A 14495-nucleotide genomic window follows, 5' to 3' on the forward strand; every position below is an offset into this window, starting at 1 on the left:
ATGTGGCGGTAATTGGCACTATCAGACTTTTTCTATCCATCTTTAACCCAGCAGCTATTCTTTGCTCGCCTTGGGCCAGCTTGCCGTCTTCAGTACAAGATCAAATCCATTCCTGCGTCGAGGCAGATTCCCCGATGGTAACCCCTTACTACCTTATCACGAATTAAGAGTGTGTCATCAAATCATTATAAAGCAAATATCCCGAAAAAAGGCCAGCCCTCAAAGCTGACGCATCGTAACGCCCGCCTTGTTCAAATCAGCCTCACCGGGGATGACTCTGTAGCACCAGCCACACCAACTCCGCCTGATGCCCTTCACCTCTCTTCCGAGGATGTTGTGATGGCTCTTCTCGTCGTCCCACTCGGGCACACACGCACCGACTCTCACCATGCGGACTAGTTTGGTTTTCACCACGCCTCCGATCCCCTCAATCTCGTGCCTCTCGTACCCGGGGCCGAGCTGGGGACTCGGCGTGCGCTCATATCGCACAGTATCGAGGTGTACCTGGTCTGTGGCCGTCCACAGGTTCGCGCCGGTGACGGCCGCGTCCTCGGCATCACAGTCGGTCTCATTTTCGCGTTCCTTGGCGCCGGCGCAAGCGGTCTCGCGGCCGCAGATGACGCCGCGGTCGCCCTCGCCGATGCCCGTTCCCAGGCCGCCAAGGACTTCTCCATAATGAGCCCTCCATTTCCAGATACTGTAGCGGAAAGTGAACGTTAGCAAGAACAGGTCTTGTAAATCTTCAGCATAGTGAGAAAGGAAGGGGTCTCATACCGCTGGTAGTCGTGATCGGCCCCGCGCATGCTCCGCCCACAGGGCTGACACAGCCAGACGCCGTCGACGTCGCATCGGCAAATCTCTCGTCTCACGGCATCATCGAGCAGAGGTATTTCTGGCTCTAGCGCGTGATTGACGAAAGTTGCGATGGGGGCCTTGGTACAACACTGGCACAACCTACGATGACGCTCACGGAGAGCGTTGGAGGCTGGCGGCTTGATGGCGCAGTTCTGTTTACAAGTGTCAGCAATCAACTTTACTTGGCAAGCTCTCTATCCTCCCCGGGCCATTGCCTCATATGCTCTTGGTACCCCTTCCCACCCTTTCACGTCTGTAAAGGAATCGCTCCTTGGTGAGATGGGGCCAAGAGCATATGGCAAGGCATAGGACGGCATACCCTGCACACGACGGTCTTGCACCTTCGACACTCCGTCACCAGGTCTCGGGCACAGCTGCCGCTCTTGCCGTTGTAGTTCCGGCCATCTTCCATGTAATACCAGTTGCCGGCCCTCGCACGAAAGCGGAACGTGGACTCTGGGTCAACGGGGACGGCCTCGTTGGAGCAGTGCAGCGTCGAAGAGAGGAGAATGGAGCGGTATTGCAGCAGACCCTGGCGGACCTGGCGCGAGGTGCGGGCGAGACTGTCGAGGGTGTTGAGATCGATGTGTTCAGCTATTGACATGACGATGCTGCGGGAAAGGAGGATACGGTGTCAGTCATGATGTTTCACCTGCCACATGCGCGTGATACGGGGGGAGAGTAAACGGAGCTTACGGATAGCAGCCAAAAGCCTCAGTAGCAGCACTCTGAAATGTCGGTGTTGGCTCTGGTACGGGAGCTGGTGTCACCAACGGGGCCAGGGCAATCGCCGGCTTCTCAAGCATGTGCTCGAGCTCGCGACTGCTTGAATCCAATGCATCAGTCGCGACAGCGGCGGCACTTGCCAAGCGGCGTGCCTCGAGAACGTGAAGGGGCTCCATATCCTCGTCGTCTAGATCAACAAAGACGACCATGGTGGGCAGGGCCGTCGCGCAGGCGGGCAAGGGACCTATATGGTTGAATTCGACAGTCAAGCAAAAAAGCTCAAGCTTGCGTCGCCGCCGATCTTGACTCGGTTCCTGAGACCCGAGCCGAGCTGAGCTGTGGTGATGGATGGGCGGGGTGGGGTTGGAGAATCCCCCGATGCCGCAGCTTTGGCTTCGTTCCTGACCGGGGGGGCCAGAGGATGGATGACGCAAGGTAGATCTTGGTAGATCTTGTGGATACAGAATGGAGAAGACGGTGCAAGCAAGCAGGAACAGATCAAGATTAGTGAATGGAATGAAAACTAAACAATAAGAACGTCGGTTCTCGGTTCCATCGCAAGTTGACGATGTCAAAGAGATGGCACCGAAACGGCAGGTGATGGAAGGATGATGTTGGACACTGCCAGGGGTGGGGGGTTGAGGATTGGGATGGGGAATGGGAGGGTCACAGACATTGGCCCAGCTGGGAAGGTCTGGGCCAGATGAGATCAGCACAGTAAGGCACAGGACCTCGGATGGAAGGACCCCTGAGCCACGCTTCCACTTTCGTCACCAAAGCGCACAACGACGACTACGGCTCCAAGCCTATTTAGATTCACAAAACTTATGCTCGAAATGAAAGCCGCAAACCATCGATTGACTACCATCGCCGTACAATTCACAGCTGAATGTACAAGTGTCGCCCAAGCTGGAACGAAGCACATGCGGACTTCACAGTTCGCACTATCCATGACGCCGTCGACGGTCGCATTAGCTCGAGCGCTCTGTGGCTCTGATCACAAGGAAGCTTCAGCACTGGTCGAAGCGCATACTGTGCCCTTTGGAAACGTCTGACGCGTAGGTTGCGTGCTGCCCACCCACTTGACGGCGGGGCATCGCCCGAAATCCGGAAGCCGATACCCCACACCGAGCGCTCGACTACCGAGCCCGTCTTCGGCGATGATCACCCCTTCAAATTCTTTTAGCTAATATTCCCGATATTCCGAGAGGACCAGTTTGTGAGATGGGCTTAGGTAGCCATTAATCTCAATGAAGTTTCCGTCCTGTCACCTGTGTCCTCTTTCTGGGGTTAACTTTATTTCGACTCCTTTTGTCACAATTACCCGGCCCGGTTCTGGCTCCGAGCTTTCGCGGAGCTCCGGCCCGAGCGCATGCACCGGGCCGGTGATATGTCTCCACTCGCGACCGCAATTCATAGAGAACCGACACGGAAGACGACTCCGATCGCGACCGCCTGGCAGCTTTACGCGCGCCGAAAATCCTCTGAGCAGTGCTTTTCTCACTCCCCCCAAGTATTCTACGAGTGTTAGAGATGGCGGAGACAATCTGGCTGCACCATCTCACAGGTCAGATACTGCAAGCACCGCAGTCAATTACTGAGCGTTAAAGCGGTAGAACATATTCACGTCGGGGGTTAGCATCTTGAATATCGAACGACAAACCCGGCCTTTATACTTGTTTTCGGAATCATTCATCAGGTCGATGTCGATAACACGTCTGTGCTGGGTTTTGGTGAGTTTGGCTGGTAATACGTTCGCGGCGTATTCAAACTTTTGGCCCTGTGGTCCAATCCTTATGCTGCTACTCGAAAGTCCCCATTGTCTCATCCTTACTTGTTTTGGTCCTTCATTGAAAAACACGTGAGGATTTATATTGGTCAGTGTGTGGTGCAGTCACTTGAGATACTGCGAGTGCTTGGAGTGCATGGATATTGCTCCAAGATGTACAAGGCAGATTCATATGTTGGTTCAACTGATAACCCCAATTCCTACTTTGTCACCAAGTTTGGGTTGACATCTTAACAAGTATCATCAATTGACTGCCGGGTGTGGTGATGGATCTAACAACACATGGATCAAAGGTGAGAGAATGTTAAGTCTCGAAATGTCCCAGTTTAGAAACTTTGGTTAGTGAGCACAGCTGTTTGGTGAGAGGTTCTCTTTGACAGCAGGCTTCAGCAGTAGACCTGTTGACAGCGAGTCTATCTGTAGTAGTCAGCGGCTAGTTCGGCCGGCTACTGTATTTTGAGCATTCACCAGGTTTCAGCATTTCCCATAACATGCTATTGCCAAGTCCAGTCGAACCTGCTCAGAATCTTGACGGAATGCTCAACACTAGCAGAGCCACGATCTAAGCCTCAAGACGGCACATCAAATGTCTCGAGGGGGTGTGCAAACAACCCGAAATCGATGATGCAATGCCGGTTGGCTGTGCTTCTTCCAAAAGAAAAAAACACCTCACCAAGAAAACAGGTGCGGAGGTTCCAGACTCGATCATCAGAGGGCGCAGCAGCACCACCCCGGCTCTCACATTCATGCCGGACTTTTGACGGCAGGCTCAGGCTCCTTAGTCTCGCAGATGATCTGCGAACGGGAGGCAGCATCCCTGATTCAGGGTGCGGTGGCGTACACAGGGCTGATGGCCCTGACCAGAAGGTCGGTTTCATGGTCTAGACGCATTCTTGTGTTGCTATATCTGACGGTGGCGGTTGCAGGATGGGGGGATCGGGTTAGGGCGTTACCACCCGCCTCCGCCGCTCCGGAGGGAGCGGGCGACCGAAGACATTCTGGAGGCGGCGTTTCCATCCTCATGATGGCTGAGCTAGTGTCTCTCGCATCCTAGATCTCTTGCTGTCTCTCGCTGGGACTACCAGGCCTGGATGAAGCATAGCTTGTCAGAGGGCTCGCCGTGGGTTCATCCTGAGCACAAGTGACAGCCTCTTCCCTTGATGATGCTCGATCTAGTGCCGTTCCCGCTGCGCGCCCTGCGAGGCAGGATCCGTTTTGATCAGGTCTGGCGGGATGTCCTCGGGGCATCTAGTAGATTCAATGACTCTAGTGACAGCCTGACAGACGAAAACCCTGTTCGCGAAGACCTTGACTAGCCAAGAAAGAGAGAGTGAACATCCACAATGGCCCGCTCGCCAAGGGTAGCCGTTCACCGTCAGAGTTGCATTAGAGCGAACACGGCGAGTCATCATCGATCCGCCGAGCTAGACTGCTAGAGACAGAGGCCAAGAAGTCAGATTCGTAGTCGAAATATCGCGGAGGCCGAGACGAGTCTATACCGCAGAGTGAACTGGTTGCTCAATCTAGGATGATGCTACAAGAACGGTCTCATCCAAAGACGTGTGTGGCCCCTCTGCAATTTTAAACAATCAAGAGTGTTGTAAGGGTAGCCAGGGGACCAGATGGAGGGGAAAGACCACCGAGACCGAGAGAAGGATGCGGCGGCGGAGGAGGAGGAGGGGGACCAGCCAGTGATCTCCCGCATGGGTCGCACAAGCCAGGCCTTATTCATGGTTTGACGTGTGCGCGGGATCGACGAGCGGACCATGGTGATCAGCACAAAATATGCGAGTGAGCGAGGGCCGGCGGGCGGACGAACCACGGTAGTGGTGATGCATTAAAGGTTGCAGTGAAGAATCTCCGAAGGCTGTCGTGAGTTGACTGGCCGGGGGGAGGATGGGTCTGAGAGCTATAACAGATGCGACTCTGCTCTGCTATTCATCTGTCGGCACATGCGAGGGAAGTTCCCAACGCTCCCCGTTCTGTGGTTGTCGTTATGTCATCGGGCCAAAGTTTGACAGGCGATGGATCGAGAAGGGGGAGATGGAAGGCTGTAAGTCGAGAGGAAGAGAGTGATCCACAGTCGTCCCAAGTCTGCACGAAAGAAGCCTCCTGTAATTAGCCTTCGTGAAACCAGAGCAGGGGTGCCAGGTCCGGGGCGTTGGACGACATGACATCAGATGGAAGAATCGGGTGTGAGTGGGTGTCGTTCATGAGGGAAGAGGAAGGGAAAGAGGCGTGCGGTCAAACAATCAGGAGAGACCAGGTGCACGTGATCTGGGGTCTTTTTCGTGAAAACAATGAGGATCAATAGTCGTCTGGTACTAAGTGTGCGAGGGGTGAAGCCTGCAGGTATGGTAGGGGTGAAGTTGATGGAGGGTGGAAACACTATGAAAGTTGATTGGGAGGGTGGAGAATCCGCAGAGTCCAGAAGCCCTGGAATTGGAATCACTGGGAACATCTGGTCAGGGACAACATGAGAAGCCACATTCTACGGATCAAAATCAGGTACCCGTTGGATATACTCCGTACTGCAGTACCTTAGTACACAAAGAAAGGGGAGTTGGGACGAGGCTGAGTCTTTCCCCTTTGGAAAATCAGCTGAAACAGGAACAACCAGGTCAGGGGCCTTCACCGTGTTTGGGATGAAGTTGGCGTGGATGCCACTGGAGAAAGGCGCTGGCATCTTCAAACGGCCAAGTGGGACGCAGCCGCAACATTATATAAGCAGAACTGTACTAATGCCACTCCCGATTGGCTGTAATTCTCCGATGAGCACGGCGGCCAGGTCCGATTGATCCTCGACCCCCCGTGAAAATCATGCGCTATCGCTGCCATCCCTTCCTCCCCCGGCCCCCGTTCCTCCCGATTGCCCCGATTCTACCCCCGGCCCTTCCTAGCGCCGCTTCCAACTCCATCCCATCCAACGTCCCCCTTCTTCTGGGCACTCAAAGTGAACCTCAACTTCCTCCACCAACTTGCCCCTGAGCCTCCATCCAACATCTCCTTTCACCAAGCTGGTTCCCTGGACCGATCAAGCGAGCGATTCTTCTTTTCAAGCTTGATGCTATTGGATCAGAACATCGGACGGCGAGCAGAATTCGATATTGCCTGCTTCTATTCCTCCTCCCCATCCCCCTTACGGATAACACCCCTGAGCGAGAAGAAGTTTTTGCGCTCTGGAACCACTCCCTGAACCCGACTTCCCATCTCCTTTGCTCTGCCCACTGTTTCCATCACTCAACGCTGGGGTTTCCTTCCTTGTTTGGATGTTTAGAAATTCGAAATGTTGTCGTTTTGAGTGGGCCGAACAGACACGGCTCGGAGAAAAACGAAAGACGGCAGGACATAAACGGGCACTTGTAGATCACGAGATGACTAACGGGAGATCATTCTTGCTCCTGGACATTACGCACATCATCAAGAACGGTACGACATCATCAAGTGACGAAGATTTGGATCTACACATACCGTTGCATTCTTGAATAACATCTCCTCATCTTCTCATGTTCCCATAAACTTAGTTATTGAGCTCCGCTCTTTCACCAACGCTTCTGCACAGAAGACGCGCACGCCTTAATAGTATTAAGGTGTGATATAGGCTGTAACCTTCGGCCGAATCATCCTATTATGCACATCACCTCCGTCCAGAGCCCACAGACGTCGACGCCTAACCCCCGGCTATCCCACTCGCTATCCCCCGTCATCCCGGTATGGCATCACGGCCTTTCACATCGCTTCTTAGCAAACGTCCACCGCCGCCCAGCCCCGTCCACCTACAAGATACTTCTCCCAGGCTGTCCAAGCATGGTGGTGATCCTCCACAGGGTAAATACTCCGCGGGCAAATACTCCATTCGCACCCCCCGGCCAAGAGCCGTCCTCCACTCCCCTCCACGCCGCGGGCCTGCCCCTCTCTTGGAATCGTAAACACCAGACGACGGTTAAGCTCATCCCCCTACCCTAGCCCCGCAGACAACCCGCTCTTCGACCGAACGTCTCACGATGTCTAACCCAAAGCGATGGCGAAGCCGTACTACCGCCAGGCTAGCTCCAGTCTGGTTCAGGAGGCGTAGGTGAGGTGAGGTATCCGGACTGGATAACCCGATCTTTGGCAGCTCGAGAGCAACCCTGGCCCCCGGGAAGGAGGAGCAAGCATCCATCTGGACTAACATGGTCTTTTGGAAGGTCGAAGGCGGGAGGCAAGAGGCAAGAAAGAACGTTTAAAGAAGGCCTCGTTTCCCGTCTCTGGAACGGAATTCTTGTTTCTCTCCAGCCTCATCGCTCTGCATTCTTTGGTGATTCATTTGCCAGTTTCTTTCTTTTCGCTTCCTTCTTTTCCAACAGCATCCTGTCATTCTCTTCTCGGTGCTAGTCGCCCAGCTCCCTTGAAGGGCCTTGCTTCAGTCCATTCCTTCATCACCAACGATCCAAACGAAACCAAACACGAACTCCATCCAACTTGCAAACACTTTAGCAATCCGCTGGCTTCACGATCTTTTCAGCAGACAACATGTTGCTCAAGTCAGCCGCTCTCGTCTGCCTCCTGGCTGAGCTCGGTCTCGCGCGCCATCACCAGCACCCCAAGCGCCAGGTCGCACCCTCCCCGATCTTGTCGAGCATCAGCATCCCGCCCCCTCCCTCGACGGGAACTGGCGCTGCCGGCGCCGCCCCCGGTACGGGTGGTCCGACGGGCATCTTCCTCAACACCTCGATCCCCGTTGCCACCCCTCAGGTCACGACCCTCACCGAGGTAGCAACCGTCACCTCTACCCTCGAGAACAATGCCACCGTCACCGAGGTCATCACCACCGAGCGCACCGTTACCGCTTCCGCCCCTGCCGTCATCCAGCAGCCCCAGATCATCATCATCTCCCAGGTCACCTTCTTCCAGTTCATCTCCGCCCTCGGTGGCGCCCCTCCCGCCGTTCAGCAGGGTGAGCAGGGCGGCTTCGTCGTCGGCGGCCAGCAGTTTGGCCAGTTCCAGTCCGCCTGCAGCGCCGCCTGTGGTATGCAGTTCACCCAGTGCCAGAGTATCGCCGGACAGAACTTTGCCATCTCTCAGTGCCAGACCCAGCTTGTCAACTGCCAGAACGCCGCAAAGACCGCCACCGTCACCGTCTCCGTGCCCGTGACTGTCACCCAGACCGTCATCCTTCCGAGCGGCCCAGTCTCTGGAGGAAGCAGCCTGCCCTCTGCCACGCTCGAGAACGGCGGCTCCGTCATTGCCACCACCACTCTGCCCCCTGACTCTGGCGCCACCATCGGATCCGGAGGCGTCAGCTTCGTCACCGTCCCCGCTACCCCTGCTGCTCCTCCTTCTCAGACGCCCGCCGCCCCTGAGACCCAGGTCTTGACCACCACTCTCCCGGCCAACCCCGACTCGCCCTCCGGCTCCCCCATCGTCTCCGTGATCACCATCACCCGCCAGCCCGGTTCTGAGCCTTCTGTCACCGGCGGTGCCTCCGAGCAAGCCGGCTCCGTCGAGACCTCCGCAGTCGTTTCCACCCTTCCTCCCCAGTCCGAGGGCGGCGCCCCCGTCGTTTCCACCATCTACATCACCAAGACTGCCGGTGTTCCTGTTGCTTCCGGCACGGCTGTCAGCTCCGTCGACGCAATTGCCAGCGGCTCCGTCCAGACCTCTGCCGTCGTGTCGACCCTCCCTCCCAAGTCCGAGGGCGGCGCACCCATCGTCTCGACCATCTACATCACTAGAACCGGTGGTGGCGATGCCCCTGCTGCTTCCGGTACCGCAGTCAGCTCCGTCGATGCCGTGGCTTCCTCCGCCGTCATCACCACTCTCCCCGCCCAGTCCGAGGGAGGTCAGCCCATCGTCTCGACAATTTACGTCACTGCCCAGCCTCCCGCTCCCTCCAACGAGCCCGGTGCCTCCGGACAGGGCGGCGAGGTCGTCACTTCTGCCATTGAGACCACGCTTCCTCCCCAGAGCGCCGGCGGCTCCGCCATCATCAGCACAGTCTACGTGACCGCCACCGTCCCCGCGGCCTCGGCCTCCGCTTCCGCATCCATCTCCCGCCCAGCTGAGCCCCCCCGCCCCAACGAGCCCAAGACCTCCGTCATTACAATGACCCTCGCCCCTCCCTCCGGCTCCCCCGTCATCTCCCTTGTCACCGTCACAATCCAGCCCACCGCAGGCCCCTCGGGCTCCGGCTCACCCCCGGCCCAGACTGAGGTCGTCACCTCCGCCCTGACATCCACCATCCCCGCCGAGGGCACCACCCCGCCGAGGGCACCACCCCGCCCCGCGTGACAACAGTCTACGTGACCGCCCAGCCTCCCGCCCCAACCTCCGCCCCCGCCCCTCCCCGCGTCGTCACAGTCACAGTCGGCTCCCTCACCGGCGTCGTCACAATCAGCGACGCAGCCCAGAGCTCCGCCTCCGGCACCACCATCGCCTCGGCTCTCCCCAGCGCCGGTGCGGGCGGTAACACCGGTGGCAACGGAGGCAGCGGCGGCAACGGCGGAAGCAACAACGGCGGCGGCGGTAACGGTGGAAGCGGCGGCAACGGAGGCAGCGTCGGCGGCGAGAGCGGCGGAAGCTGCCCCTCAGCCGCGCCCGTCACCGTCACCGTCAGCGCGTGCCCCACCGCTCCCGTCACCTCCGTCCTGACCCAGACCGTCTCGGTCGTGCCCACGTCCACCCCGGCTGCCGTCAAGCGCGCCGAGGAGGGCAAGCGCGACGCCGTCTACCACCCCCGCCGCCACGGCCACGCCTTTGGCTTCTGGTAAACAGAACGCGGGTGGTAGTAAGTTTGAGTGAGAAGAAGAAGACGAGGAAGGGAATAGCTGTGGCGGTTGAACAGAAAGATGAAGCCTGGCAGGAACGCTAGCCGCTTGTCGAGTATGATTAACCCTGCTACACATTTTCTTCCTCATCTCTGATTTCCTCTCAAACTCTGAAAAACGACATCATGGGATATCAAGTCAAACCAACAAAAAAAGATGACATTGAGAAAAAAATCAACAAAAAATGGGAATGGCAAAAAAGGGTTCGTTCTGCACATGATACAGATGAGATCGATTGCCTCTTGGCAGACAGCTGTGCTGGGTTCTGGCCGGAGCAAACGGAAACGCAAAGATTGTTTGGACGATTTTGGGTGAAAAGGGTTCATGGATTGGAGCATCATTCTTCCTTGGGTTTTTGTGTCTTTTCTTCTTCTTCTTGCATTGTACATTGTTTCTGTCCGTTTCTAGAGTAGATAGGGGCCAGGTCCCAATAACGGTCGATATCCCACGAATGTCAAAAGGATGCCACAACACTCCCGTTCCAAAATTCTTCCATGCGGTGTGATGCGAATGCAGATGGCCATATTTCCTCCAAAATGCGAGTAATCGTGCTGCACTACTCATCTGATCCGCCTTCAATTGGATCCCCGTCATAATCAGGTAGCCCTCGGATATTGGCACGTCCATCCTCGGCCTTCTTCTTTCTCGATCTGCCCTTGGGCCTACCCCTTTTCTTGGAAACTTCATTCACGCTCAGGGGCAAAACTGGTCTAGGGTCTCGGCTTGATGAGCAGGCTAGTCTCCCGACAAAGGTTTTTGGCTTGGCAAACCTTTGCCCCACGTTTTCGCTCAAGTCAGAGTTGGATGGTTGTGCAATCATTGACATAGAGTCCGTTATCTGCGTGAGAGCAACTTCAGATGTCAGAGACTCTGTTCCGGATTGGGGTATGATTGAGTCCGAATCTTCTGCTATAAAGGAGCCTGCGATGTTTGTGTCAGTGGTTTGATATTGGCTATGCTCTAATTCACAGTCTACGAGATCTCCACGGATAGCCATGTCTGTCTGGCCAGCCTTTAGAGAAGATCCCAGCGATGCCGGATTCAGAGCGCCCTTATGTTGGTGTTGAAGCATCTTGTGTGGTGCAAGTTCTTTGGAGGCAAAGGCCGAGATGGGAACCACAGAAGGTTGGTAGTAGTCGCCAGCGGAGCTGCTCGATGGCCGTAAGTCTCGTGCAGCTTCCTTGAGCGACTCTTTGAAAGCAATGTCTTCATCTTTTTCGACGTCTTCGCCGAATATGAAGCTCATCCACTCTGTATCCATGTCTACTTTATCTGAGCCTGGCACCGATATAGCATTTCCGGCATCTGTATCTAGTGTCTGAGGAAGGAAAATTGAGGTTTCGACTTCCTCATTTTCTTCATCGGTAGGCCTCAAGTTTTGCTCACTTGGTTCTCGCTTGTTCAGAGTTGGTTTATCCTCGCTATCCGACTCAAACATGGGCGGTAGCTGTCGAGGCTGCGCATAGTGGCCATCGTCTGAGCAGGATTCTGCATGCGCGAGGGATGTGTCTTCGGAAAGTCCCTCTTTATCGTTGTAAAGGTCACCTCTCGGTCGACCAGCTGATAGAGTGGATGATATGATCGGCAGCAGAGGTGATGAGGATCGCATCTTCTCTGCAGTGGCTCTTGGTTGGCCATCATTCTTGATAGAGGTGCCAAAGCGCTTGTACTGGCCAGTTTCCATACTGTCCTGCGCCCTGTCATCCAAAGAAAAGTCCGTAAATGTGCTCATCGGGGGGTGGTCGAATCTCGAATCATGGACCACCGAGCTGCTTGAAATGAGGATGTTGCTGACTCCGGGACTGATCTTGACGATCTTGCGACTTGCACTAGAATCTTTCTCGAATGGGCTTTTTGTTTGATCTTCATGAGACTCGATCATCTTTTGCCATCGCTGGTTCTCACTGCATTCCGATGGCGCAACTTCTTGCACTGGGTTGCGACCGACCTGACCAATGGTGCTCCCAAACATTTCGGACGCTGGTTTCCCTGATCTCTCAAGCATTACAAGCTGGCTCAGTCGTCGAGGCACAGGATGATGTACCCTGGATGGAGATGATTCAACAAGTAATGACCGACCTTCCTTTTGTAAACGCTCAAGTCGGCTCGGTTCCTTTGGCAAACGCTCAAGTCGGGTTGGGTACCTATATGCTTTGAGCGACATCGAGGCGCGCGGAGGATTTCCGCGGCACGCAGCACTCTGTCCATGCTTTCGCTGTGTCGAAGATATTGTTTCGGACACTGGCAAAGCTCTCTGGCCTCGCAATCCTGGAGGACCATAATCCTGCGCAGAGAATTGAGACGAGGTTTGGACAAAGTATTCCGACTGTCGTAAGCTTTTCGACTGGGTCGCAGTTCTGGGAAGACGATTCTGAGAGCTTTTTGCCGTGATCTGACTTCCTCCGCTGTATCGAATATCCTCACTGCCGATTCTGATCCGGACGTCTTTGTCTCCGCCTTGCGTGCTAATGTAGCTTGTAGCTTTGCCTTGTAGTGGTCTCCTTCCATTTCCGTTCTGCTCCCAGAAGAAGCCAGATTGACCCTCAGGATGCTTGTTGCGAAAGCCCCAGATCTGGCGTCCTTTTGAGCTGCTAGCTCCCGAGAAATGCAGAGGTAGCGACTTTTGGACATTGATCCCAGCCCAGTCGCCTTTTTGTAGCAAACGGTGTCTCTTCGCATCCAAGAGCTCAGGTTCATAGTCAGGAAGCTTTCGTTTCTTGGTAGCATGCTGTGAGCGGGGCTCTTGTAGAATGCCGTGGTCTACTGCGACTAGAGGTTCCTTCCGCACATGCTGCCCTGGCGACATCAACAGACGGTGATCCTGAGGAACATTGTGCTGGTTCTTCTGGTCATATTGGCGGTGCTGGCTGTGCCGGTGTTGCTGGTGCTGTTGGAAGTGCGGCGAATTTTGTGATGGAACTGTAGAGAGGCGCTTCGTAGGATATGTCGAAGAATTGGCCTGATGAGAGAAAAAGGAAATAGAGTCGAGGCCGGGCTTGGGAGGACCGTGAAGCCCCGAGCGAGCTTTTGCGAAGTACTGTTTTTGTTTAGCGATCTCCGGTTTCCAGCCCTTGCCTCGAGAATGTCGAGCCAAAGCTCCCTCGGTCCAGTTCATGGTATGAGCACGGCGGGAGAAGATGGGTTGCTGGCGTCAGTGAGGGATGAAGAGTTGATTCGTATAGCAGGCAAATGAAGCCAGAAATCACAGCATGAAGCAAAGCTGTTTGGTGCAGCCCTCCGTTCTTTCAATCAAGGTATCTTAGTCTGTTCAAAATCATCCTCGGACAAACCTAAGGTAGCTCTAGCAGGCAAGCGCGATTTCCTAAATTGAAATATTCTGTATTGCTCTTCCCTAAGCCGATTGTACCTAGGTATACCCATATCATGTGATTTGCGTTTGTTGCTCCTGCCTGCAAAAAAGCAGAAAATGCTCCTGCATTCAAAGAAGCAAAAAGGGCAACAGCGAGCAAACCAAAGACAGGAAGTCGCGATTGCTGTTGCAGTTGCCGCCTCAACGAACACAAAACGACCCCTATTTTCTGGTACAGTACGAATGCAGTGATTCCTACCATCTGTGCACTGGCGCAAATCCACTCTTTCCCACCCCATCCTGCAGGCGGAAGAATTTAAGAAAGCAGACGGGAAGGAAGGGCACACCCACTCGGTGCTTTCCATTGTTGGGTCTGGGCAGCCAAGGCTCAAGCAGTCTCGTTGGATGCGGCGCCTCGCCTTGCCCTGCGCTTTCAGGCACGCCGCACATTGCGGGCGCGCTGTGACACATCAAAGTCATCTTCCACCCTCCACTTGGTCCCTTGGATCGTGGATATCCTCCATGCAAGTTCCAGAACGCCCTCCCGTCTTATCTCCCACCGCTTGGCCCGGAACGATACTCCGAAAATAACCACTGACCGCCGTCGGCCGAACACGAGTCTGACTCAACCCGGCTCTGGCAACAGTGTCGACTGCGCCCTGCTGTGGGCTCGTGTCGCGTCGCCATGCACACACGTCCTCGGCCTCTCCATGTGGCGCTTGCCAGTACCGAGACGCACTCCGTACTCTCCCTGAGGAATACGCAACTGGTCCCAGAAGAACCGACTGGCTTGTGAGAAAGACACTCCCGGTTCCCGATTCCGGTTCCCCACGTCGTAGTCGAAATTGAGGTTCAGGCCCAGCCCGACACTTGTCGTGGCCGACGTCACGGAAGTGGTCTTTGTCTCCCGGCCCTGCTTTCCTGGCTGCCTCTTGCAGTCTCCAAGATCTCCTGAAAGACATCGCACCGGAACCCATGATGGTATCGCCGCCATTCTGGGTCGGCTTCC

At 55.4% G+C, this 14495-nt stretch overlaps 7 protein-coding genes across 7 annotated transcripts; 3 read left to right on the top strand and 4 right to left on the bottom strand.

The window, feature by feature from the left end:
- Nucleotides 1-219: 219 nt before the first annotated feature.
- CLUP02_10923 (uncharacterized protein) lies at nt 220-1790 on the bottom strand (the record flags this gene model as incomplete). Its single annotated transcript, XM_049289895.1, has 4 exons — nt 220-697; nt 775-1007; nt 1175-1466; nt 1552-1790. 4 exons carry the CDS (start codon nt 1788-1790, stop codon nt 220-222), a joined length of 1242 nt encoding a protein of 413 aa, XP_049147040.1.
- A 1041-nt stretch (nt 1791-2831) lies between these two features.
- CLUP02_10924 (uncharacterized protein) lies at nt 2832-3182 on the top strand (the record flags this gene model as incomplete). Its single annotated transcript, XM_049289896.1, has 1 exon — nt 2832-3182. The coding sequence occupies one exon, from the start codon at nt 2832-2834 to the stop codon at nt 3180-3182; it is 351 nt and encodes a 116-aa protein (XP_049147041.1).
- Nucleotides 3183-4542: 1360 nt separating this feature from the next.
- CLUP02_10925 (uncharacterized protein) lies at nt 4543-6056 on the bottom strand (the record flags this gene model as incomplete). Its single annotated transcript, XM_049289897.1, has 7 exons — nt 4543-4682; nt 4768-4863; nt 4990-5093; nt 5151-5279; nt 5343-5482; nt 5643-5861; nt 5919-6056. The coding sequence occupies 7 exons, from the start codon at nt 6054-6056 to the stop codon at nt 4543-4545; spliced, it is 966 nt and encodes a 321-aa protein (XP_049147042.1).
- A 1826-nt stretch (nt 6057-7882) lies between these two features.
- CLUP02_10926 (uncharacterized protein) lies at nt 7883-10119 on the top strand (the record flags this gene model as incomplete). The annotated part of the gene is made up of 2 exons (XM_049289898.1): nt 7883-9562; nt 9619-10119. The coding sequence occupies 2 exons, from the start codon at nt 7883-7885 to the stop codon at nt 10117-10119; spliced, it is 2181 nt and encodes a 726-aa protein (XP_049147043.1).
- A 273-nt stretch (nt 10120-10392) lies between these two features.
- Nucleotides 10393-10491, top strand: CLUP02_10927 (uncharacterized protein; the record flags this gene model as incomplete). Its single annotated transcript, XM_049289899.1, has 1 exon — nt 10393-10491. The coding sequence occupies one exon, from the start codon at nt 10393-10395 to the stop codon at nt 10489-10491; it is 99 nt and encodes a 32-aa protein (XP_049147044.1).
- Nucleotides 10492-10732: 241 nt separating this feature from the next.
- CLUP02_10928 (uncharacterized protein) lies at nt 10733-13291 on the bottom strand (the record flags this gene model as incomplete). Its single annotated transcript, XM_049289900.1, has 1 exon — nt 10733-13291. One exon carries the CDS (start codon nt 13289-13291, stop codon nt 10733-10735), a length of 2559 nt encoding a protein of 852 aa, XP_049147045.1.
- Nucleotides 13292-14111: 820 nt separating this feature from the next.
- CLUP02_10929 (uncharacterized protein) lies at nt 14112-14480 on the bottom strand (the record flags this gene model as incomplete). The annotated part of the gene is made up of 1 exon (XM_049289901.1): nt 14112-14480. The coding sequence occupies one exon, from the start codon at nt 14478-14480 to the stop codon at nt 14112-14114; it is 369 nt and encodes a 122-aa protein (XP_049147046.1).
- Nucleotides 14481-14495: the final 15 nt, after the last annotated feature.

The sequence above is a fragment of the Colletotrichum lupini genome, chromosome 5 (assembly GCF_023278565.1).
Source record: "Colletotrichum lupini chromosome 5, complete sequence".
Lineage (NCBI taxonomy): Eukaryota > Fungi > Ascomycota > Sordariomycetes > Glomerellales > Glomerellaceae > Colletotrichum > Colletotrichum lupini.